General features: G+C 37.5%; 1 protein-coding gene across 4 annotated transcripts in view; it reads right to left on the bottom strand.

The window, feature by feature from the left end:
• The window catches only part of CARNMT1 (carnosine N-methyltransferase 1), a 41,355-nt gene extending 15,093 nt beyond the window's left edge, over positions 1–26,262 (bottom strand). Inside the window, exons 1-6 of one of the 4 annotated variants that reach the window (XM_072837818.1) lie at positions 25,857–25,980; positions 25,288–25,448; positions 24,919–24,987; positions 18,092–18,287; positions 17,094–17,257; positions 284–424 (exon numbers count right to left, since the gene is read on the bottom strand). In XM_072837818.1, coding sequence (XP_072693919.1) covers positions 284–424; positions 17,094–17,257; positions 18,092–18,280 — 494 coding nt within the window. In that variant the 5' untranslated portion in view covers positions 18,281–18,287; positions 24,919–24,987; positions 25,288–25,448; positions 25,857–25,980. Of the gene's footprint in view, positions 1–283; positions 425–17,093; positions 17,258–18,091; positions 18,288–24,918; positions 24,988–25,192; positions 25,449–25,856 lie in introns of all 4 variants that reach the window. The other 3 variants (XM_072837808.1, XM_072837828.1, XM_072837802.1) reach the window with 3 other exon arrangements.
• Between the last annotated feature and the right edge of the window lie 1,537 nt (positions 26,263–27,799).

The following is a 27,799-nucleotide window of genomic DNA, read 5'->3' as shown; positions in this document are numbered from 1 at the left end:
CTGGATCATGCACAGTCTTGAAATTCTGCACAGGGAGCATTCCAGTTTCGTGGGATGTCCCATCATTTTCTAAAAAGTCACTTATCCATCCTGTTTCAGTGTTAAGAACTGATTAAAAGTGGTAATTTGTATAAGCAACTTGATTTTAATATAAGAAACACGTATGATACATAGCATCATTAAACACTATATATTTATCTTCAAATTCAGAATTGTTCAAAAATAGGTTAAGTCAATCTGATTCTGAGAAATCACTATTTCCAGCAAAAAGTAAATTAAATACCTGTTGAGTACAAAGTTGGAAGAAAAGAGCATAAAAAAACTCCATTCATTTCCTTGACAAGCATAACCTAGCATAGCTATTTCCCAGGCCAGTCTTCCTAGTCCAGCACCAGGTACCAGAATATTTACTTTAGAAGGATCCCTGAAATGAAATAAGGCAATTATGTCCAACCCCTCAAAGAAAGAAAGAAAGAAAGAAAGAAAAAAACAAAACACAAAATCCACATTAACAACTAAAAACTTAGATATTCAGTAAGAATAAGCTCACTCAAGACTGACTTCTTAAAATTGAGAGAAATACTTCTAAATATAAATGAAAAAATAAAGGTGCGAGGAACTATCATAAGTTCAAATATCATATGAGGGTTTACGCCCTAAATAAGACTTATGAAGACACTCATACTCCTAAAGTAGCTGTCACTTGTACAACTATCTCAAGAAAAATTATCCCAAAGGGATCCCAATACACAGAGATTGAACATAGTTATTTTATAAGACAGTGAAACAAAACATTATTTCTAAATTCTGTAACTAATACAATGGTTTGTGTGACTAAATAGATGAAAATATATGTAGATTTTAATGTTTTAGTTACATCTTTAAGGTCCTATATTTTTTAACTGGCAAAAGAATTTGGTGGGAGGGAAAATGAAGAATTGCCTTCTAACTGAGCATAAATAATGAAAAGTACATCACACCAAACAAGAGGCTCACAACAAGACTGCTCTTCACTTATTAGCATCACACGACAGTCACAAATTCCCTTCACTGTAAGATCCACCATCCATTTCCAAACAGCTAAAAACTTTAGCAAAGCAAGGGACTTTATCAGGAATTCCAGCCAATCAATATAACCCTAAGGAAATCAAAATGATATTCTTATAGAAAACTAAAGGCAAATGTGTATAATCAGCTGTCATCATGTCAATGAAAAAGATTTCAAGATTATCTGCATTCTCCAAATTTAGTTCCTAAGTCAAATCCAACTTCCAAATTATCCCCATGTAGAATCCTCTCTCTTTCCTATCTTTATACTATATGGTCTTTAAGTTTGGTGTGCTCCAAACTGCAGCAGGCCTTTTATTAGTGGCCCCTATAATGTAATCTCTGCATTTCCCACTCTGAAATGAAAAACAAACAAACACAACTGTCGGACTTTTGTGTGTGTGTGTGTTTTTAAATATTTTATTTATTTATTCATGAGAGAGAGAGAGAGTGAGTCAGAGACACAGGCAGAGGGAGAAGCAGGCTCCATGCAAGGAGCCTGATGCGGGACTCAATCCTGAAACCTCGGGATCATGCCCTGAGCCAAAGGCAGATGCCCAACCACCAAGCCACTCAGGCATCCCAGGCTTTTGAAAATTCAGTCTACGAATATAGTAACATGGGAACTTGTCCCGGGTCATCCAGTCTGAAATATATATGTATTTGTTTAAGAATTTTAACAAAGTCTATTTAGTTTAACTGTTGAATTTTATATATACAATAAAGCATAAATCAAAATTTGTTAAAAATGATTTCTGATAAATAGGCTTATTAGGATTAGGTGACATTCTTTAATACGTGATATAAGCAAACTGATGCCAAGCTGCCATTATAAGTTTTCACCAAAATAAAACAAAATGTTTTCTCATTTCAGATTACACACAATGTCTGTCTGCAAACACTTTAATTTTTAACTGATGTAACTGATTAAATTCCTAATGAAGAAAATGGGTAACATCCTCTCATGTGGTTTACCTGTATCAGTTATCTAACAAGCACAAAAGCATATACATATTTTCAGTATTAGAATTTGAAAAACTAAAAAAAAAAAAAAAAAAAAAAAAAGAAAAAAAAAAAAAGAATTTGAAAAACTACTGGTCGCAGAACTCTATGCTACCCTTTGTATGACAGACCTACCACTGTGGCATCCCACCCAAGCTTCTCTCTCTTTTTCCACTCCCTATCAGACCCACCAAAACCCATACTCTCCCAGAATTACCTCTTTTCTTTTCTCAGTTCCCATCTGCCCAATCAAAACATGCATTTTTCCCAAGCAGCTGTTCTCACCTTAGATTAAGGGGGAAAAAAAAAAAAGGCAACATAATGCAACAAAAGTAACTGGACTTGAAAGTAAATTCATAGAAGAGTATTTAAATTGCTATATAAATAATCACTAATATTGTCTGGATGGCTGATGAGCTGAGAAAAACCTACCAAGAAGAAATTAGAAAACATGCTAACCCTAAGGGAAAGCTGTGTTAATAATAGAATTGACAGTTATTTTGTCAATTTATGGAAAGTAACTTTATGACCCCTAAGATCAAATTCTCCAAATCTAAACAGGCCCACAGAACTCTCTAACCCCACCTTGTGGCAGGAAGTGCTGTATAAAACTGCTACTAAAAGGTGTCCTCAAGCCAGGGAATGCAGACTGTATTAAGACCCTAGATTAAAAAAAAAAAAAAAAAATAGGCCCTAGATTAAAAGTTCGCAAAGATTATGATAGATCAATCAATTATCTATAGTATGACAAAAGGATTTCTGTGGGCATACAAAAGGAGATACATTAAAACAAACACCAGAGAACTGAAAAAAAGATTTTAAAAATCAAGCAATGAATATGTATAAAACTAAAGCATTTTAAAAAGGAGTTCCTGCTATGACTCCATATCAACTCTAGGGCATTTCTATGAAGGTATTTCTGTGCAAAATAAGGGAAATAAAGTCTACATACGGACCATTAGGGTGATGTGACTTTATACTTGACTGAAACTTAGAAAACCAGGAATAGAGGCATTATAATATGGCACTCAATAATCAAATGGTGCTGCTAGCGATTCTAAGGGGAAATAAAGCATAATAGTTTACCTAGTTATTAAGGTCCAACTATGCAGAAGCAGTATATTTGTTACAAATGTGATACCCCTGATAACAGCAGGAAAAATTTCAACAGTTTATCCCATACAAGCAAAAATGAAGAGTGTGTACCTACACAGAATGTAAAGAAGCTGTGGATCCTGCTTGTACCATGTTTTGTGTTCCAACTATTACCCGCAGTAAATGTTCCTGAGAAGTCTCCTTTATCGGACACAGAATGATTTTTGTGTTGCAGTTGCAGATTAGCAAGTTCCAACACACAAAATACTTCTCTTGTGTCAATATGCTGACACTTAGCTGGCCTTTGGCATTTAGCAGTGTATACACTTTCAAGCACTAGAAGCATTCGGTTCTGTTTGAATCCCAGTTCTCTGTTCAATACAGTAAAAATCACTAACCACTTGTAGCTACTGAACACTTAAAATGTGGCTAGTCCAATGTGTTGCTAGTGTAAAACAGATGCCAGATTTCAGTATAAAAAAAGAATGTAAAATACCTCATTAATAATCTCACATACTGATTATATGCTGAAATATTTCTGATAAATTGTCTTATTAAAGTATATTGATTTTATCTGTGGCTTTTTATGTAGCTGCTAGAAAATTTAAAATAACATATATGGCCTGTGTTATATTTCTATTGACCAGTGCTGATCCACAGAGAGAAATAGTAAAAACATAATTTTGAGCAAAAGCCAATTGTGAAATGACACAACCCACTCTATGAACTTCCACAATATAAAGAATAAAATGTTTTGCTTAAAGGTATATAAACATGTAGTTATTATGGAAAAGCAAGATTAGAGTAACAACTTCATATTAGTTGTTACCTCTGGAAAGAGAGAAGAATATACTCAGTGTGGTTTACAGGGCATGGTTTCAACTGTATCTGCAATCTTTCTTTTAAAAAATATACCAAAAAATCCACACACAAACAAAACAAGACCCTGAAGTAACTATGGCAAAATTTCAAGGTTTAAGAGCTAGGTGTTGAAATATTTTTTATTCAAAGTAGAAAATTGGTTAAAACTTCCATTAGTGTCTGGTCCCTTCAAAAATATCCCAGTTTACCTCTTCATCCACTCTCAACAAAGAACTCCCATGTAGCAAACAGCTTCTCACCAATTCCAGAAAAACACTTTCTCACCTTAATCTTTAGAGCTATATACCCACAGAAACTCAGTTTAAATTATCGCCTTATCTCTGAAGCCGTTCCCAAATATCTCAGGCAAAGCTTGAACTCACTTCTCAGTAATTTCAGCACTTCATACCTCTGTTATAGTTATATACCAAGTTTTCTATGACCCACAGGCCTGTCACTTGTTTTTGTTTTACTGGAACATAGTCACGCACACAAATTGTCTATGGCTGCGTACCCACTGAACAGTCTAAAATATATACTAGCTGTCCCTTTAAGTTGGCCATCCCTGATCTAATGGATCTTAAACACCTTTCCCATTTATATACAGTTTCCTTAACTCTTTTATGACTGAATAAATACTCCACTGCATGACTGTACCATTATGTATTAAAATCCACTAATTAAGAACATTTAGATTTTTTTCCCAATCTTTTGTTATTATAATGTTAAAGCCAATATCCTTGGCATAAATGATCTTCCAAATGCAAGAATCTGTAGAAAGCTTCACCAAAATTGAATTCCAGGAGTCAAAAGATATGTGTTTAAATTTTGTTAAATACTACCAAGTTGCCCTCCATAAGATTTTACTGATTTATTCTTCCTTCAGCAAGCTGTATGTCTCTCTACCCTTAGTAAGATATATAACTTTTAAACTTTGCAAAGTAATAGGTGAAAAATGTCATCTTAGTGTGGTTTTCACATTTGCATATTCTTATGAGATTGAGGTCTTGTATTTTTTTCTGTGAACTATTTACACATTTTTCTACTGGGTTATTAGTCTTGAATTGTTTTTCCACTGAATTATTATTACTCTAGATTTATAAGCACTTGAAATCCTGAACTTTAAGAGCTGGGATCTTGTTTGAAAGATCTGAAATAAATATTTGTCTTTGGTCTAAGAGAACTTTTAGGATGAGGGATAGACCTAAATTTTCAGTCTCCACTCTTGCATTATTTGGCGGTCTACGTTTCTTCCATTTTCTCTTTTTAAATGGTTTCTTTAGCTAAGAGAATCCTTTCATAAATTATGATTTATATAGTTTAATGTAAGTAGGAAAAAAACGCTTCTTTAAAGTTCACCATATATTTCCCTAATGACCAACTATATATATATATATATTTTTTTTTTTTAATGACCAACTATATTAAAGAAATAATACATTCATCTAGTCAATAGTATATCTGTATCTTTTTGGAGTGAAATGCAAAGACAATAGATTTCTCCCACATGCAAAGTATCACTTCATTTTCTTCTAAAATAGGATGGGTTAGTGAAATTAAGATATAAAAATACAGTCCAAAAAAAAATACAGTCCAACAATTTTCAGGATTCACAAAAGAATATGGTTCCACACGGCTGTGATTTTTCATTTCAGGTGGGACTCAAACTTAAGAATTTCTTTCCTTAGCAACTATAAACTTGATCACACACACACAAAATTTTTTTTTAAAGATTTATTTATTTATTTATTCATGACAGACACAGAGAGAGAGAGAGAGAGGCAGAGAGAGAGAGAGACAGAGACACTGGAGGAGGGAGAAGCAGGCTCCATGCAGGGAGCCCGATGCGGGACTCGATCACGGGTCTCCAGGATCGCGCCCGGGGCCAAAGGCAGGCGTTAAACCGCTTGAGCTACCCAGGGATCCTCGATCACACAAAATTCTTAAATTCAAATGATAACATAATTAAGTCACTTGAAAACTTGAAACTCTCAATTATTACTGTTCAAACCATGACATGAAAAGTTACTGTGCTTATGTTCATACTTGAGAAAAAGATTTAAACTCTGAGCTCATACTTCAAGAAAAATTACATTGTTCATTTCAATGATCAACTGCTCACTAAAGTACAGTCCAAATCTATTTAAAACTCCAAACAGACTAGAGGCTACCAACTACCAAAATGGTTGGCATTCAGCACAATTAAAAAAACATTTCCTTTATTAACAAATAGACCCAATACAATGTGAATCTGTGACTTCAAAGCTGCTTGTGGGTGTGAGTGGTTCAGTCAGTACAGTATCTGATTCTTGATCTCAGGATTGTGAGTTCAAACCCCACATTGGGTGTGGAGCCTACTTAAAAAAATAATAATAAACTCTAAACAGAGATAAACTGGACAAACTAACAAAACAGTGTGTTTTCACAGGAAAAAAATATTTTAATGCTCACAGGTATAGTTAATTCTATGCATATTTAAGTATACTATTTTTAATACGCAGCTTGGTTAGAAAAGGCCTTCACTGAAATTTCAAAAAGGACGAACAAAAGCTGACACAAATTTGAGTCAAATCTAGTCTGAAGTATAAAGACATCAAATTCTCATGTGCTTGCTGTGGCATAAACAGGATCCTGGAAATTTATATGACCCAGCTGACCAGGATTTACCTAAGAATCAATCTGGATACTGAAGGGCTGTAATTAATGTCCTTTTTTCAGGACTAGGGGTTTACTTTTTTATGGCAAAATTATGACTTTAACATGGATATGGACTTTATTAACTTTATTTCTTTAAGGTTTTTTGATAGCTCATCTTATTAACTGTAAGAAAATCAATCTAAATTAATTAAGCAAAACAAATGACATAGTAAGAGATAATGAAATTTTTCCACTGGGTCCAAGAATGGCACAAAAACAAAGTTTGACAGATATTTTGGCACACTTCATTTAAAGGTTATCTATCTACTCTGATAACATTGATTATTTTCAGGGAAGGGAAATGGGTGGCTGGGTAAAAGTTATGGCAAAGAGACTTTAAATTCTGTGAAGTTTTAAAATTTTTGAGCACTCACTATGGTATGTTTTAACTAATTGAAAAAATTATTCTTTTATTTTAAAATAACCTTTTGGGGGGGCGCCTGGGTGGCTCAGTCGGTTGAGCATCTGCCTTCGGCTCACCAAGCCCTGCATCTGGCTGCTTCTCCCTCTCCCTTTGTATGCTCTCTCTCTCTCTCTCTCAATAAATAAATAAATCTTTAAAAAATAAAATAACCTATTAAAATCATCAAGAGTTAGTTCATTCTTTTCTCATCAGCCCACATTCTGTCAGTAGCAATGATGGTAATAAAATAGTAGACAGAAAACAGTAAAATAATACTCTGTGTCAGTTCACTAAGTACCTTTAACAATGGCATGCCCTTTGGCATAGTGGACATTGTTATCCTGTTTGGACACCATGGTAATATACATGATTCAATGAATATGAACAAAATCATGTTTAAAGTGCTAGAAATGATGTTAACATGGGCATTTGGCATTCAGCCTTTCAAATATACACAAACTTTGTACATTCTAATTGTAAAGAGCCTTACTTTATAACCTACTTTTCAAAAACAGATATATTTTGAATTTTGAGAAAGATCTGGACTTTATGTTTACAGACTATTCAACTATTATTGATTATTTTTAGAGCACTGGATATATGCATGACAGAGAACCAACTAGAAACTCACATCCTACAATACAATACATCCTATAATATATCAATGTTTATAAAAGTCCATAATAATCACGTCACAATTCTTTTTTTTTTTAAGATTTTATTTATTTATTCGAGAGGGGGAGAGAGAGAGAAAGAGAGAGAGAGAGAGAGAGGCAGAGACACAGGCAGAGGGAGAAGCAGGCTCATGCGGGGAGCCCAATATGGGACTCGATCCCGGGTCTCCAGGATCAGGCCCTGGGCTGAAGGCGGTGCTAAACCGCTGAGTCACCCAAGCTGCCTTCACATCACAATTGTAACAGTTGTAGAATATTTAATGTAAGACTACTGGTAAGAATTGTAGCACTTAAAAAAAAAAATGTAGCATTTGGACAGCCTGGGTGGCTCAGCGGTTTAGCACTGCCTTTGGCCCAGGGCATGATCCTGGAGTCTGGGGATCGAGTCCCATGTCGGGCTCCCTGCATGGAGCTTGGTTCTCCCTCTGCCTGCGGCTCTGCCTCTCTGCCTCTCTCTCTCTCATGAATAAATAAAAAAATTAAAAAAAAGAAAAAAGAATTGTAGCATTTATTAAACAAAGGTATTCCTTAAAAACTCTGTGATTTTTGGCTATTTATTCCAACTAAAGCCTAGTTTTCAAAACAAGCATTATTGAGGAAGACTTCATATCTTAAAGGAAAATTAAAAGCGTATTTCAACATTGCCACTTCAATATTCCATTATTAAAGAGGCAAAGATGTCTCCCAACAAAGAAAAATCCTGACCAGATGGTTTTAGAAGTAAATTCTATTAAATATCTGGTCAGGATTTTTCTTTGTTGGGAGACATCTTTGCCTCTTTAATAATAATAAAGATGAATGGACACCAATTCTTCTCAAACTTACCCCAAATTTAAAAAATACTTCCTTGGGCAACTGGGTGGCTCAGCGATTGAGTGTCTGCCTTTGGCTCAGGGCATGATCCTGGGTTCCTGGGATTGAGTCCTGCATCAGGCTCCCTGCATGGAGCCTGCTTCTCCCTCTGCCTATGTCTCTGCCTCTCTGTGTCTCTCATAAATAAATAAATAAATTTAAAAATAAATAAAATAAAAAACACTTCCTATAACTCATCCTATGAGGCCAACAGTATCCTGATACCAAAAGAAGATAACATCATCACAAGAAAAGAAAAGTCACAAAAACAAATCAGCAGTAAAACCCTTTTTTACAGATGTAAAAATCCTCAACAAAATATTAGCAAACTGAACCCAACAACATATTAAAAGGATTGTTCACCAGGACCAATAGTAGTATGTCATTAATGCAAGAGCAGTTCAACATAAGAAAATCAATCAATATATCACATGAACAGAACAAAGGTTCTATTCATTTGACACAGAAAAGACATTTGATAAAACACCAACACCCTTTATTGATAAAAATGCTCAGGACACTAGGAATCAAGGGAAAATTCCTTAATATGATAAAGGGTATTAAAAACCTACAGCTAACATCATACCCAATGGTGAAACAATGAAAGTTTTCCCTCTAAGACCCAGAACATGATAAAGGTGCCCCCTTTCACCACTGCTATTCAACATTGTACCAGAAGTTCTGGCCAGAGTGGAAAGAAGATGGAAAACCATCTCTATCTGTAGATGCTCTGAACCTGTATGTAGAAAATTGCAAAGAATCCACAAGAAAGCTTCTCCAATAGACAAATTAAGCCAAGTTGCAGGGTTACACAATCAATACATAAAAATCAGCTGTGATTCTATACATTAGCAATGGACAATCTTAAAGGAAATTAAGAAAGCAATTCCATTTACAGTAACATCTAAAAGAACTAAATACAGGGTGCCTGGGGTTAAGCAGCTGTGTTCAGCTCAGGCCGTGATCTCAGGATCCTGGTATCAAGCCCCCATCGGGCTCCCTAATCAGCAGAGTCTGCTTTTCCCTCTCCCTCTGGCCCTCCCCCGCCCCCCGCCGCTTGTTCTCTCTCTCTCACACTCACTCTCTCTCAAATAAATAAAATCTTAAAAAAAAAAAAAAAAGAACTAAATACTTAGGGAATAAATCTAACCAAGGTCAAGAAAGACTTATACTGAAAACTACAAAACAGTGCTGAAAAAAATTATAAAGAAGATCTAAATAAATAGACATCCTGTGTTCATGGATAGGAAGATTTAACATCGTTAAGATGTCAATATTTTCCAAACTAGTTGACATATTTAACACAATTCCTAACAAAATTGCAATAGCCTTTCTCCAAAAATGAAAATGCTGATTCTGGAATTCATATGGAATTGCAAGGTCTCCAAAGAGCCAAAACTATCTTGGAAAAGAATAAATTGAAGGATTTATGCTTCCTGACTTCAGAACTTAAAAAGCTACAGAAATTAAAATACTGCGGAATTGCCATAAGAGCCAACGTACAGACCAACAGAATAGAACAGAGAGCCCAGAAATAAACCCTGTCATGTAAGGTCAATTGATTTTCAACAATAGTACCAAGATAATTCAATGAGGGAAAGGATAGTCTTTTAACAAATGTTGCTGGGAAAACCAGATATCCATATGTTAAAAAATGAAGTTAGACCTTTACCTTACACCACATACAAAATGAACTCAAAGAATTAAAACTATAAAATTATTAGAAGAGGGATGCCTGAGTGGCTCAGTGGTTGAACATCTGCCTTCAGCTCAGGTTGTGATCCTGGCGTCCTAGGATCCAGTCTCACATGAGGCTCCCCATGGGGAGCCTGCTTCTCCCTCTACCTATGTCTCTGCCAACCCGCCCCCCTCATGAATTTTTTTAAAAAATTCTTAGAAGAAAGTATTAGGGAAAATCTTCATGGCATTGATTTGACAATGATTTCATAAACATGACATGAAAAGCACTAGCACCAAAAGGAAAAAAACAGGTAAATTGAACTTCACCAAAATTATACAATTTTATACATCAATGGACATCAAGAAAGTGAAAAGACAAACTACAGAATTGGAGAAAATACTTGCAAATCATATATCCAACAAAGAATCAATACTTGCATAAAAACCAAAAAAAGGTCAAAGATTACACAGTTTCACCAATGCAAATCATCTTTAACTCAAACATAATAAAGACTACAAAAACCATGAAGAGTCAGTATTTTAAAAAATTAGGAACCCCAAGCATACTATACCCTCACTGATAAACCTGAGAATACAAAATGCGTTAACAAGTCTGTGGCTGCTAAAAATGTGAATCGAGAGCTTAAGTGAGTACTATACATGTCAATCACTTCTAGTGGCTGAAGTATTTGAAATGTGAAAGAAGTAAACCTCTTTCTAGAAAAATATGTCATTAAAAAACTTCTTCCAGGGACGCCTGGGTGGCTTAGTGGATGAGCATCTGCCTTCAACTCTGGTGATCCCAGGGTCCTGGGATCGAGTGCTGCATTGAGCTCTCCATAGGGAGCCTGTTTCTCTCTCTGCCTATGTTTCTGCCTCTCTCTGTGTGTCTCTCATGAATAAATAAAACCTTAAAAAAAAAAAAAAAACACTTCTTCCTAAATTCTATCTTTTAAAAAGTCAGTGAATTATTACATACGTTACTTCTGAACCTTGTACATCAGATATTTGGACATGCAAAAACAAGCACTGGAAGCTATTTTGTTTTTTTTTTTAAAGAGTGATATAACATGGCATATAATGGAATATAATATATATATATAATATAACATGGTATGGAATATAATAATTTCACCTGTGCTTCCAATGTTAGTCACTTACAGAGTTATTTCTGGGTCTCAGACCCCAGAACTCTATAAATCTGATTGGAGAAATATTCATAGAATTGAAAATCAGTAAAGTGCCATACTGCCATCAATGATGGAATAATGAAAGCTTTAAGTGATACAGGAATCACAAATCTATAATGAACCTATTATCCCTTTAACTATGTGTTCAGCAGGTAACTATAGCACAGCATGTCAAAAACGTACTGTCCACAAGAATAACTGGATGATTTTCATGGCACCCAGCTACAATCTACATGGCATACCCATGTAGAAATCCAAACCAGATGGATTAGCAGCCATTACCTGTTAAAGGCCAACTAGACAATACAAGAGCCCCAATCCTATCCTTTGCAGATGACAATTCCAATACACCAATGGTTTCCTGTGGACACGGTAGCAGTTCATTTAGTGCTGAAGAAGTAACTATATTTTCACAACTGAGAATCCAAGTGTTTTTTAAAATTGCAAAGATCGTCCTACTAATCTACTGCAGGAAAGATTCAATCAATGTACATGAAGTAAAAGGTGAGATCAGATGAAAACTTAGAAACTATTTCATTTTCTAGAAAGCACATTACATTGCCACATTTCTAGATGAAAGGTTTATAGATAATTTTCTTAAGTGACTGAAGCAGCTAATACATGTAATATTAAAAATTAAAAACACAAGATTCACTCAATCCCTCCCCCCCCCCCCCCATGCTCACAGCTTGCCAGGGAATGCCTTTTTTCTAGTTGTCAATACTATTCACTTGTTTCTTCTTCTTCTTTTTTTTTTTTTTTACAATTTTATTTATTTATTCATAAAACAGACAGAGAGAGAGAGGCAGAGACACAGGCAGAGGGAGAAGCAGGCTCCATGCAGGAAGTCTGATGCGTGACTTATCCTGAGACCCCGGGATCACACCCTGAGCCAAAGGCAGACACTCAATCACTAAGCCACCCAGGCATCCCTCACTTCAGTTTCTACTGTTCTTTTTACATACATCATCTGGCATTCAATCAAAAAATGAGACATGCAAACCAGAAAGAAAACGTAACCCACTGTTATGGGAAGAAACCATCATCAGAACTGACCCACAAACAGCACATATGTTGGAATTATCAGACAGGATTTAAAAATAATCATAAAAAATACATTAAGGCATCAAGTGGAAAAGGCAGATCACATGATATAAACGGGAAATGTGAGCACAGAGTGAACACACACACACACACAGAAATAAATGTGTATATGGAGGTACTAGACAGGTGTTTTAAATTCTGTATCAGAGTAAGTCTTTCAATGAATTTATCAACAGACTGCCATGATAAACAATCAGTGAAATTCAAGTTAGGTCAATAGAAATTATCCAAATTAAAATATAGAAAGCGTCCTGAGAGATGATGTCAAGCAGTTTCATATACAAGCAACTCAAGTCCCAGAAGGGAAAAATAAGAGCAAATAGTCTTTAGTAATACATATCTACCCAAACCCTCCAAGGCAAAACAAACCCCAAGTAGGATAAACTCAAAGAAAACTACATCTAGGCACCTCATAAACTGCTGACAGAGGTCAGGTGGGGTAAGGAGAATGGGGAGTACCCATACCCTAATGGGTATGGGATTTATTCTGGGTTCATGAAAATCTTTTCAAACTCTGTAGAGATGATGGATACACAATGCTGTGAATATCTAAATACCATCAAATTGTTTACTAAAAAATGGTCACTTTTACTATACTTATTTCACCTCAACTTTTTTAAATGAGGGGAAAAACATTTATATTTCTCAAAACAAGGTATAAAATGGCCCTTACACATATGAAGATATTCAATTTCATTCATAATAAGAGAAATGCAAATGAGAAGTAGGCCAAGATACACTTCAACACCCATTGGATTGGCAAAAGTTCAAAAGCTTGGTAATACAATGTTTGGCAAGGCTGTGAGTAAACAGGTACTTTCATACATTGCTGGCCAGAAGGGGAAACAGTACAACCCTTACAGGCATATGTGGCAATAACTGGCACAGACTGTAAAGTCGGCACCACCTATCAGTGTTCATGCCTTTTTATAATCTCCACCCTTTAGTATGCACAGGGATCTAGGACTTGCTCCTAACCAAGAGTCACCTCTGTGGTAACATCACATCATAAAAGACTCCACTGAAAGCCTGCTCACTCTAAAGGCTCTCTTTGACAGCTTGATGAAATGACCATTTTGGGAAAGCTCACAAGACAAGGAACTGCAAGCGGCACCTCGGCTTCCAAGGAGGTTAACACGAAGCCAGGGCCCTTCCTCAGTCCCACGACCACAATGAAATGAATTCTGCCAACAACATGAGTGAGCTTGAAAGCAGGTATTTCCACAGTCAGGAACAAAGCCCAGCAGACATCTGGATTGCAACCTCGGAAATCCTACACAGAGGATGCAATTAAGCTATGCCCAGACTTCTGACCCACAGAAATTGTGAAATAATAAATGTATGCTGTTTTAAGCAAATTTGTGGTAATCTGTTGCACAACAATAGGTAACTAACACACTTACCACACTACATATGCATTTACCTTGCAGGCTCAGCAATCCCATGTCTAAGAATTTATACTAAAGATATACTTTCAACAGTACAAAAATACTCCTGTATACAGTTATTAATTGTAACTTTATAATTGTAAGATACTGCCAACTACTTAAATAACCAAATACAAAAAACAAAACAACAACAACAACAAAAAAAACAAATACAGGAGATTGGTTGAAGTACTCTACAGCTATAAAAAAGGCTAGGAAGACCTCCATGAACTGAAATGTAGCTTTTCTAAGACTATTTAGGGGAAAAAAGTAGAGTGCAACATAAAGTATACAGGCTGCTACATTTTGTGTATGAAACAAACAAGTAATTATGAAGAAACCTGTATCTGCTTACATTCATAAGAAACAAAAAAATAAAAAGAAGGATAAACAAGAAATCAGTGATACTGATTAGCTACATGGGGCATGGGATTGAGAATGAGGGATTGAGATTGGCTATCAAAGGAACAGAGAAGGGAATACACTTTTTCTGAATATCACAAGTTGATAACTGATAGCTAACCCATCAAAAAAATATAAATCAGCAAGGTTGTGGTGTGGGGGCAAGACATAACCACCCTGAAAATTGAAAGCAAACAAAAACAAACCTCAAAATACTGGATTTCAAATAAAAAACACAATCACACTGAGGAGAGGGGGTTGAAGCAAAGCAAGCTTTGCTTCAAAGCTAATTTGAGGAACTTGTGAAGCCTATTTTTGTGAATACCCTTCATTTAGGGGGAAAAAATAATTGCTAGCAAATCCTAAACTTCTGCCAGTAGTTTGTTTTTCATAGTGGTATGGAGATAACAACTCTGAAACCATTATGTGAGTACTGTGGATTGAGTGGATGAGTCAATGTACAGATGTTGTCAGAAGCCGAGTTCTCACTGTGGAAAAAGGCAGACAGATATAGAGAACAGGTGAAGCCAAGATGGAAACTTTGGGGGGTGGATTGGAATTGAAGGGATCAGTATGAATTAATGCTTTCTAATGTGTGTATGCATGTATGTTCTATCCATTATAAAAGGCTCAAAAGTGGGATCCCTGGGTGGCGCAGCGGTTTGGCGCCTGCCTTTGGCCCAGGGCGCGATCCTGGAGACCCGGGATCGAATCCCACGTCAGGCTCCCGGTGCATGGAGCCTGCTTCTCCCTCTGCCTGTGTCTCTGCCTCATTCTCTCTCTCTCTCTGTGACTATCACAAATAAATAAAAATTTAAAAAAAAAAAAAAAGGCTCAAAAGCCGTGACATTTTAGTAACGATGAACATGCCTAGTACCAGATCGTGGTTTCTACATACCATTCCACATTAACCAGTTACTTGGAAAAATCTCCAATTCCAGGACTAAAGTAGGGAAGATACATAATGGGACTGAAATAACTTACTGTACCAGAAAATAAGGAAGCACTAAAAAAAAATGGGCCATTTGAAAAGACATAGGAGCCAACTTGAAGGGACTCCTGCTGTGCTAAATGTGAGGTAACAACAACAACAACAGAAATCCAACAGTAATGGATCATAACCCAATGAGTAAAATAGGAACCATTGGTCCTTTCTGGTAATAGTTTACAGATCCAGTAGAACGCCAACTGATAATCATAAAGGTAGAAAATCACCATTCCATAACCAGCACAGGACACATCAGTTCATGCAAGAATCATTAGTGGCTGACAATTCTAAGGTGGAGAAAGTCTGAGAAGAAGTAGGATATTAATTGTATGGTCTTAAAGCATCTCCTCAGAAATTGTTTATTAGTCCCAAGAGGAGAAACAGTAACCACACAATGGAGAAACTAAGTGACATTCTAAATGGATAATCAAAATTAAATGGTCAATGATGGACTAATAGACACTGTATGACTCTGAATGTGATATCCTGAGAAGGATAATCAATTAGGTATCATTTCATCAGATATTCTCAAACCGAGGCATATTCCATAAAATAACTTCCTTGTATTCTTCAAAAATATCAACATCATAAAAGTCAAAGAAAGGCTAAGGCACTGTTCCAGATTAAAGAACTAAGGTATGATAATGAGATGCAATGCAACATCCAGGGCTGGATTCTAGACTGGAAAGAGAAGTGTTATAAAGAACATTTTCAGGAAAATTTTATAAAACTTGAATACAGATTACAGATTAGAAAATCATATTCTAGGTTAAATTTTCTCAATCTGATAACTGCAATGTGTTTATGTAAGAGAATATCCTTGTTCTTAAGAAATAAACTCTGAAGCATTAAGAGGTTAAAAAATGATATATAAATTGATCTTTCAAATGCTTTAAGTAATAATTGTGCATATATGCAGTTTTAGACATAATCATAAAGCAGGGAAACAAGGGAAGTAGGAGGAAGAAAAAATAAAATGTAAAACTTTAAGAATTGGTGATTAAGTAGAAAGGATATAGTGCTGTAAAATGCATGCAACGAATCTGTTATTCTGAAGTTGTTGAGATTCTCAAAATGACATATACACTGGTATTTTCAAAAATACAGGAATTATACTTGCTGCTAGATCTTGTTTAATGTGATACAAAATACAAAGCATGTCATAGCACAAATCTGGTTTTTAAATACTTCGATAACTATTATTCAAAACTGGTTATCTTGCAACCTTATGCATTTTATTTTATTCGTTTATCAATGCTATTCTGAAAAGTGGACTGCTTAAGCTTTTCATGGCACAAAAAAGAATCTCTAAGCTATAGATCCCTTATCTATCTACAAGTTAGTTATAATGAGGAAAATGCAAATAGCCTGCAGCTTTTTGTGATGCCATAAGCAAATTATAAAAGAAAACATCACTGATAACGAACATTCAATTTAACCTTATTAATTTCTATACAGAATGATTTTCCCTTAAGTGTAGAGAGTATTCAAAATATTAACTTCAACCTCATACAAGGCATCTATGAACACGTATAACACCACACACCCATATATGGAAAATACAGGCACACAGTGACTATAAAAATGAATCAGGACTATGAAATTTCTTATAGAGAAACTTAGTGCTTACATTATCTTAGACAAATTGGTTAAAAATAAGATACTATTTACCATCTCTCTTTTGGAAAATTTTTTAAAATTTCTTTAATGATTGGCTGGTAGCAGGCTTCCCTCTCTGCTTTCCCGGTTTCACTCCAGTCTCTCACAAACTGTTTCAGTGTGGATTTTAATTTATCCATGTCAAATGTAGATGCTGGCATAATCTTTCCATTCCCCTGTTTAGAAAACAGAAATCAATTAGCTTCTGATCAAGGAATCAATCACGAATATGGTTAAACAGACTTGCTACTAAGGGGCTATATAGATGGTTTGGTGGATAAATCACTAGCCTCTCACCTCAACCAGGGTTCATGTAGGGTTGAGATCCTACATGAAAAGAGTTTGGTGGTCTCACTTCTACCCTCAATAGATTTAAGGTCCACTAATCATGAAACCACCATATAATTAAGCAGTCTTTACTCAGGAGAGGACCAGAACTGAGCTGCTATGGAGACGGGACATCTTCTCTAAGAGAGGGAAGAAAGTCCCTCCAGGTCATTGATGGGGCAGCATGGAGAGGCTCACACTGGAGTGGCCTAACTGTAGCTATCCTGTGGATACAAAAAGAGGACTTCAGTTTCTATTACTGCCAGTCCCTTGAGATTTATAAGTGAAAATAACTTCTTAAAGTAAAAGATAAATATCAACAGATACAAGATACTGAAAATGCATTTAGCAAAGGAAATTAATTTTACACAGCTAGTAAAGTTGGTCATAAAAACTTGTCACTAACTCCATATGCTAGAACAGTCAGGACATTATGTGAAACATACAACAATATGCCAATAATTATCTTACTATTTTTATAAAAAAAAATAATCCCTGAACAAACCTAGTTTCTGGGATGGTATTCTGTTTAGCCTAATCAAATGCCTGAGCATAAAAGTGAAAATATTCTCTAAGTAGAGCAAATGGCCCATGCAAAATATAAAAGTGAAATCCAGAAAGATAAAGACCTCAAAATACAGAGGTTAAACCCTAAAATAAAAATAGAACAAACTTTCACATACATCTTCTCCATATTCTTTATTTTCAAACATATGTATGCAATCATTCACAATGGTCAGTAGTATTTCTTGATTATGATCAATGCATTTCCGAATCTTGTCCAAGTGAAGAAGAAACTGAGGAAGTAGTTTCTGTTGATTATCTGGAAGTGATCGAAATTGTCTTTCTGTTCGGTTCACTCGCTCATGCATACTGGTGCTAAAACATAAAAGGTGTTTTTTAAATTGGCAAAAGAATTCTCACCAGGGCCAATCTAACTTAAAGGTTGTCTTGCTGCACAATTATTTCTTTATGATGTTGGGAGACTGTCATTTACAATCTTCTGGTTTCTTAAAGGATATCAACTTAGAAAGTTTTATGTTATCACTTTAACAAATTCTCTAAGCAACCAAACAAAAGACAAATATTTTACAACTAGCAAAGTAAACATTTGCACCAATTAGGAGGGGGAAAAGGAAACATAAAGAAGATTAATGTACAATTAGTTTATTTTTATGATTATAATTTCCAAACTTGGAATTTTTAGCAAACTAGATGAATGCTTTGAATTTCTCCATCAAATAGCAAAATACTCCTCTGAAATTACTTGACAATATACAATATATGTTTTGAAATTAACTAAGAACCAATCAAGCTAAATTAAACACACACACACACACAAAGGATCTTATGTACTACAAAAGTAGTAAACAATGGAAAACTTGAAATTCTATAGCATTTTACATATTATTCACAATTTGCATTCCAGAAGTTTCCAGATAACTCTAATGGTCACTTTGAGAATTACCTATTTATAAAATCTGAAAACAAACAAAAAAACACATCATTTTTAAAAGCTGAACATTACATTTGCCATGAGTGTCATTTTACATCAATCAGATGGGCAAAATCTAAAAGCCTGATTATAAGAAATATGGGAAAAAATATTAAGAAATATTCCAAAAATATGGAACAACTTGAATTTATATACACATACTGATTGATGACAGGTGCCAAAATTAGTACAACCACTTCGGAAAATAATTTAGCATTACCCAAACAAGCTTAATATGCACACTCCCTAGCAATTAGATACTCAATTATATACTCAAGATAAACTCCTGCACAGGGGCACCATGAAACATAAACTATCTTCCTATTACCACTGTTACATATAACAAACAAGAAACCTGCAAATAACCTAACAGTTAATCACCAGTAAAATGAATGAAGTACAGTATAATCAAACAATTGAATGCAACTGAATTAATAAACTACAACTATACACAATAATATGGATAAAACTTATGAATATAAGTATATGTTGAAAAGAAGCAAGTTGCAGAAAAATACAGAATGTACAATTCCATTTTATATAAAAATAAACAATATATTACAGGGACTGAACACATAAAAAAAACTACAAAGAAAGCAAAGAAATGAAAATTAAGAAAGTGATGTTCTTTGCAGGGAAAAGGAAAGGGTTTTTTTTTTTTTAACCAAGTGTTAGGTGCATGGGTTTTCATTGTATCATTCTTTACATTTTATATAAACAAATAAATAAATAAATGTGTTTCTCCTCAAAGTTCTTTGGCATTTACTCTGTACTAAATGAAAATGAAAAACACGTTTTCATTTGGTTGTCTGAATCTTTCTATTCACTCAAGTTAATTGTCTCGTTTTTATGCCAAATTACTCTTTAATTTCTGAATAGTAATAAAGAAGTTCTGAAGAAGCTCTTGAGTAAAGCAATAACCTGATCAGGTTTTTAGAAACTGGTATGTGGTGGTGGTTGTGGTGGTCAGGGGCAAAAGGGGAATTGGTAGGGTAGTGTGAAAAGATCAAGCTGGCAGGTTCTGCATTGATGTTTGCTTTGGTCCCCCTAGAGACAGTGTAACAGTGAGCTGTAGAGTCAAAGAGATAGGGATTGAAATCCAGGTTATGCCACCTATTTGCTACAAGACCCTTTGCAAGTTACTTCCTTTCTCCCTGCCTCAATTGTCTCACATACAAAACAAGGTAATACATAACAACAGCAATGATGATGATAATTATAGAAGCTATTATTTGTTGAAATTTAATAAAAGCCAGGCCCTACAAAAGTCACTGAACATGGATTACTCTGAGAAATCTCCATAAAACCCTACAAGGTTGGGTACCATTATATTCCTCTACCAACCCAATGGGATTTCACTAAAAATGTAACAAAATAACGCATACAAATCACTTAGCCCAGGGCCTGAAATATAGATCAAATGTGGTAGTTTTAACTATATATGTTCACAGTGAAGATACAAAAAAATGTAAAGTAAAAATTCTCCAGGAAAAAAGCTATTAATAATCCCTCTTCTAAAGGTAATCACTTCTTTTTGGCATATTTCTCCTTGTTGTTAAGATAGTTTTTTTAATTGCCTTTCTAGTCAAAAAGTAATACTCAGAACAGCACATCACTTGGAGATCACTAGAAATGAAGAATCTCATGGCCCACCTAAGAGCTACTGAAATGTAGCCTTTTAACAAGATCTCCAATGATTCACATGCATATCAACTTTTTAGAAGCACTTGTAATTCTTCAGCTTTATCAAAATAATTTTCCCAGATCAGAAAAAACTTCTCTAATGACTATAAGACAAATGACTATAATGACTGTTCATTATACCATCTATGCAACCAAAATTGATTTAGTTATTTCCCAAACACTGGGTATCTATATACTTTCACTTGTCTACATGATAAGACTTTGTGTTCTAAATCTGTCTATATTTTGGGGGGGGGGGGGGAAATTACTACAAATTCCCAAAAGGATAATTACCAAGTCAGAAAGGCTAAGTACTGGGGTGCCTGGGTGGCTCTCAGTTAAGCATCTGACTCTTGATTTTGATTTAGATCAAGATTTCATAGGTCATGGGATGGAGCCCCAAGTGGGCACCATGATCAGTGGGGAGTCTGCTTCTCTCCTTATCCCCCTCCCTCTGCCCCTTCCCAGCTCACTCTAAAATAAGCAAATCTTAAAAAAAAAAAAAGTATTTTTAAGGCTCTTGACACAGATTCATTTTCAGAATGAATTAAGTTACATTCCTAGAAAATGAATCAAGTTACATTCCTAGAAAATAGAGGATGACACTAAAGGAACTATTTAAAGTGACTATAACAGCAAACAGCAGAGTTATGAAGGGTTACAACTCACAGTCAATTGGTTAAAGAGTACTTCATTTCTAGTGTTCCTGAGCACTGGATGCCCCACAATCTCCCTCTCAACATATCTCAAAATTCAACATATCCAAACTGAACTTTGCACACAATAGCCCGTCCAAAAAAACCCTGCACCTCTTGCTCTATGGCTGACACTGATGAATGGTATACCATACATCCACTCAAGTCAGAAACAAATGAGTCACTGTAAAACACCTCTTCTTACAGACCCCACAATCACAAGCCCCAGATCCTTTTGATTCTACTTCATAAACTCTCTGCAAATCACTACCTCTCCCAAACCCTCATTCGGTCTCCCAAAGATTCCTAAGAGGCCTGCTCCCTAGGAATGCTGTCCCCAGATTAAATCTACCACACCTAATGAATTCTTCTAAAATATAAGTCTCATCTTTGTCCCTATATTGAATCTCCAGATTTCAACCTATGCAAATAACAATCAACAAATGTTATGCTCCCAAGGTGGCATGTTTCATTCTCCATGAAGACTAATTTCCAAGATTGTAGGGTAGTTGAAGGAAGTTATGGATTTGCCAGAAGAGCCCACACATATTTACTGTCAATTACTGATACTGAAGTGATATAACTACAACAGAACAGTTATGAGATACAGGATATGTCTTAACCCCTGATTTTTAAAATGGTCTGCAAAACTGTCCATAAGGTACATCCATCCACAATGACTCTCCTGAAATAAGTGAGGTCTTACTGAAGCTGATACAAATCCAATCTTTACAATACTATTTTAAATGGGGCTAACTTCACTCTTCTGGAAATGCTTAAACAACCAATGTACTTTAAGGCAGGGGTGGGCAAACTATGGCTCCCTGGATACTGGGTCCATTTTGTAAAGACTTTTCCTGGAGCGTAGCCATGCCCATTTGTTCACATACTTCCTATGGTGGTTGCTCCCACATAGAGGCAGAGTCGAATAGCTGTAACAGAGACTACCTAGGCCCTCTGACCTTAAAATATTCATTGCCTGGCCCTTTAATGAAAGTTTCCCAACTCTTCCAACATTCTTTTAAGAATGTTTTACAACCTTCAGACTCTCCTTGGTTCTGAATTCAGTCAGCAGTTAAGAGGCCATGTCTTCTGATAACTAAGGGGAGAAAATAGAGTGACCAGCCATATGCTCAAGAGTATCTCTACCTTCAGCTCTCTCCAGAAGGTTGGTCTTGGCAGTGACCCCAACTCTGACTCAGTCTCCATTCATTAGGGTGGGTCTGATACTGGGTCTGAGCCAAGGGCCAGGTCATAGACCCATTCCTCTGCACCGGTTGAGCTACTCTAGAATTCCAAATAGGAAGGTGTATATTTATTTGAGAGAGAGCGAGAGCCAGAGAGATCAGAGAGAGAAAGGAAGAGGGAGAAGAAGACTCGCTGCTGGGCACGGAGCCCGATGCAGAGCTCACAGTACCAGGACCCTGAGATCATGACCTGAGCTGAAGGCAGACACTATTAATTGGCCAAGCCACCCAGGTGACCCCTTCTCTATCCATTTTTAAAATGTATTAAAACACACACACAGAAAAAATAAGTAAATAAAATAAAATAAAATTATAAATTAAAATGTATTAAAACACAAGTTTTAAATGGTCTTACTAGTATCTCTGCTTACTAATGCAGGGTAAAATTTTAGTCAACAATTTTGGATTTCAGGCCAGACTCTACCATAATTTGGTTGTGTAAGCCTGCACAATCTGTTCACCTCTTTATATGCCTATTCCTTCAGCTGTACAAAAGAACTCTACATCTCAATTTTTAAAATCTTACCTAACTGCTATTTCGAAAAGTAGAATGTTTCTCAGAAGACCTTTATTTTTCTTCATTCATAACAAGATTGGTATTTTAGGGCTAACAACCTAAAAACTTTTTTTTTTTTTTTTTTTTGCTATTCACTACAATGCTACAATAATTTTTGCCTTAATCAAAATATGTCATCTAGGGCAGCCCCAGTGGCACAGCAGTTTAGCGCCGCCTGCAGCCCAGGGTGTGATCCTGGAGACCTGGGATCGAGTCCCACATCGGGCTCCCTGCATGGAGCCTGCTTCTCCCTCTGCCTGTGTCTCTGCCCCTCTCTCTCTCTCTCTGTCCCTCATGAATAAATAAAATAAAAAATCTTAAAAAAAAAATAAAGAACTCAAAAAAAATATGTCATCTAAGCAAAACCTGTAGGAAACACAAAATTAGAAGCCATATTACTAGAACATATTAATCAGGACATTTCTTGTCCTTTGACCTTTAATCTAAATCCCCTATATAATCACTAAAAGACAGCAGTGAAACTAAGCTTTTTAAAATCTAGAAGTACTTGCTAAAGGTTTAGAATAGGATTGTCCATCAGATCTTACTGCAATAATGGAAAGGCTTACATCTGCACTGTCCAATATAACAGACACCAGCCACATGTGGCTGGTTATTAAGCATTTGAAATGTAGCTAGTAAGACTGAGGAAATGAATTTTAAATTTTAATTAATTTAAGCTTTAATGTAGCTAGATGTGACTAGCGACTACAGGATTGAACAGTGCAGGTCTAGAAGATCATAAACTGTTGGAACAACCTAGTGTGTTTTCTGCTACAAAATGCTTCCCATACCCCTAGTCCTTCAGTGATGTTTTTAAAAGCATATTTTTAACAATATTTACAGTCTGTTTGAAGTGTTTCATCAAGAGAGTACACACAAATAAAAAGGATTGTTTTTAAAAAATAAAATTATCCTAAATCTCACATTAAACTGCTAAAGAGGGATTACAGTATAGGAAACTATATCACAACAACTAGAATATGCACATAAAAACTCTTCTCTACATTGCCACAGTTGAGCCCTACTTCTAGGTCAAAGGTTCCTGCCCCCCCCCCAATAAAAAGGCCCATTTGATACCTAATCTTAAATATCGATTTTAAATTAGTCTTAGTATATTGGAACCAGCACAAACACACATTTTAACTAGTTGGGTCCACTTCCTTTCCAGGACATATTCCAGTATCCTTTTCTAGATTTTTCACCTAAATCTAGGGTTGTTTCTCCTCCCTGTGTGATTCTTTCAAACAACAATACTTGCATCAAGTTCAATTCTATGGTTGTATGCCTTCCTCCCTCTGTTGATACTAAATACAATCCCCACACTAGTTAATTCCCTTTTGGGCTCCATTAGTAGTGCGGTCCAGTTCCTATGCCTGGGTTTAATCAGTAGATTATTTCATCAAGATCTTTGCACTTCAAAATTTCAGGTTGCAGAAATGCAATCAGATTCTAAATAACTTTAGGCTTTTATTAAGCAAGTTTCCAAATTCAAAATAGTAACAAACTACCAACTTGTCACAAACTTACAGGCTATTTGGGAAGCACAAATGTATTTCTTTGCTACTACTTGTCTTATTTGTTAAAAATAGAGCTTCAACAACATATGCCAAGCACTGGTGACACAAAAATAAATAAGGCTCAGTCCCTGCCCTTGAAGAGGTCACAGTCAACCAATTAAAAAAAAAAAAAAGTTTGCATAAATCACAGCAGCATCCCATCTAAGGGAACAGTTTTACCCGTGCAGTTCCTGTCTATCTCATTCCAACTGCAGACTCAGAACATCGCTGTCGGTGAACTCAACTCTTAACACGAATAAAAGTGCTAGATTTACCTGAAAAATCTAAGTCCCTTTCAGATCTTGGAATCATAATTTTGTGACTAGGCTATTTTAACACCTTATCTAAAAAGAAGAAAAAAAAAAAGTGGAAGTTAAGCAAGTTTAAAAGTCCCATCACTGTGCCCAGCCCGTAGTGAGAATTCGATACATATTTGCAGAATAAAATATCAAAAAAAGTGATCCTCTACTGTGCCTCCTCTCCTTTCCCTCTTCAATAATGAGCAAATTTTAGAACATCCGGACCACCTCCGACCTTAATTTCACCCACCAGTTAAAGACTTTGAGCGCCATCATTCACCACTACTGTGCCTGGACGTTCAAAGCGCCCGGGGGGGGGGGGGGATGTTGGGGTGGAAATCTTACGCAGCTGCTCTCGCAAGAACTGGCAACAGTTTGGGAAATTCGTCCTACGGCATCCCACGTGTAGGTGAACTTGGGTTCTCGGCGTGTTCAGGTTGGAGGACATCGACAACACATACAGATCATGCCCAGCACTGGACGCTTTGACCACCATCATCTTCTATCTGCAATTGTTAACAGCACTTTTCCGGTCACCCCCACCGGCCTCAAAGCCAAACCTTTAAGGAGGGATGATGGAAGGCAAGAGAGCTAATCTGATCCTGAGGTTGGAAGACACGAGGCTGGGCAGCAGACGGCGCGGCAGGCACGCGGCTGTGCAGGGCCGGGCCGGGCCGGGCCGGGCCGGGGCGGGGGGGGGGGGGGGCTAAGGTGGTACGAGGTGACTCAGGGGCCCGGAGGTCAGCAGCTGTGGCGGCCCGGTCCGGGAGCCCGGAGGCGTGGCGGCCGCGGGCGAGGGCGAGGCCGAGGGCGAGGGCGAGGGCGAGCGCGGCGGGCGCCCCCGTTCCGGCGGCTCGGCCGCGACCAGCGGGCACCTCGATGGGCTGCGCCGGGGTCCGCCACGGGCTTCTTACCCGTAGTAGCGGAAGGCATTAATGATCTTCCAGAAGTGCTCGCGCTCCAGCCGCTCCTCCTCCTCCTCCGTGCTGCGCGCGGCCGCCGCCGCCGCCGAAACCGCCGCGGCCGAGGCCAAACGCCCGGCGGAGAACTGCACTTCCACCTCCTCGCTCCCGCCGCGGCCGCCGCCGCCTCCCCCGCAGCCCTCGGGCAGCTGAGAAGCGGGCGGCGGAGGGCGCCGCCGTCGCTGCATCGCCGCCGCGGCCCGAGGCCTGGCTCGCTTGCGTCTCGCCGCAACTGAGAGCGTGGTGGCGGCTGCTCGGCCTTCCTCTAGACGGCGCCCGCCGCGGACATGCCCCCAGCTCGCGGTGCGCTCCGCCCCCGCCGCCCTCAGGCCTCCATCCGCGCCGGGCTCCGCCAGGTCTTCGGGAGCGCCCGGCACGAGCGCGCATGCGCATGCGAGGGTACGACGGAGGGCCGCCGCCGCCCGCGCTCATTCGCTGCCGGGTTTGGCGACGGCGCGCTGCCGGAAGGACGACGCGCCCAGTGGGCGGGGCGAAGGGTCAGGTGGGCGGGGCGACCGGGGAGATCCCTCGTGGGGTGGGGCCGGCACCTGCGGGAAGCCGCGGAGGTGGGGCCGAAGAGCCTGCGGGCGCTGGGAGGTGGGACGGGCAGCTGAACCGAGGCGAAAGGAGGGGCGGGCCGGCAGGAAGTTCAGCCTCGGTGAGTTTATTAGGAGTGTTTAGTTAAGAAAACCTGGGGGGAGGTCTTGCGTTCATCCTGGTCTAAAGTTTAATTTGTTTTCTAAGTGTATTTCCGTGTCTAATTACGTAGGGGAAGAGAGACACCATCATCTATTCAGTGCTTAGGGTCTTGCGAAAATCCTCCTCCCGCCCTGGCCGGTGGTGGCAGACGGATGAAGAAGATGTGAAGACCACCCAAAGGCACAGGAGCCGAAATGCCTCAGCCTTGGCGCGAGTAGCCCCCTAGGGTTGCCCTTAGCAATGCCAGGCTTAGCTTCTTCCTCTTCATCTACAGACACTTTCCACCTCTTTTGTCTCTGAGCTCGTAGTTAAAACAGGTGCCTCGCCCAACATTTAATATTATTCTTAGGAAATAACTTTTTTTTTTTTTCAATTTTATCTACCCCTCGGTATATCTTTCTTACAAAAAAAAAAAAAGTGCTAAAAGAAAAAAGATTGCTTTATTCAGAAGAGTTAAACATGCCCAGGTACCACAAATTCCGTAAAAACATATCATCATATTGAAAAGGAAATGGCGTTATATTTTCATCAATTAGTAATGCTTTAAAAAGTCTTGTGGTTATTCCGTGTCAATGTTCCATTTTTCATACAATATTTTTTATAGAACTTTAAAGTCTATTTCTTTAATAGTAATGCAGTAATACATGGTCCAAAAATCAAAAGGAAAGGGCAAAGGGTTACAAATGTGGAGTTTCTTTACCTTCTTCCTAGCCAGCCTTATCCCCTACACAGACGCAATATGTCAATTCCTTACCTATTCTTCCACGTTTTCTATCCAGTGTGGATTTTTCTTAGAGACAGGTGTTTGGAAGTTATATATATACTCTCATGTTATTAGCTGTCACCAATACTGTTTTACATGTATATTTTACATATTTTATCTATTAATACACAAATTATATATGTAATAATTTTGATGCACTGATCTAGGTCTGAATGACCTAATGGATATAGACCAGAATGCCATGGATAGTCATAGTCAGCAACGTACTTTTCATTATCCTGGGAAGTATAACAAACATTTTCTTTTTTCTTTTTCTTTTTCTTCTTTTTTCTGGGGGGGGGATGTGGGGAGAAACAGAGAATGTGAGGGGGGGGCATGGTAGGGGGAAGAGAGAATACCAAGCAGGCTTCAGGCCCAGCCCACTTTGGGGCTCAATCTCTTGACCCTGAGATCACGACTGGAGCAGAAATCT

Source organism: Canis lupus, chromosome 1 (genome assembly GCF_048164855.1).
Source record: "Canis lupus baileyi chromosome 1, mCanLup2.hap1, whole genome shotgun sequence".
Taxonomy (NCBI): Eukaryota; Metazoa; Chordata; class Mammalia; order Carnivora; family Canidae; genus Canis; species Canis lupus.
The sequence above is the reverse complement of the archived record's forward strand: the minus strand, read 5'-3'. Positions and strand labels throughout refer to the sequence as shown.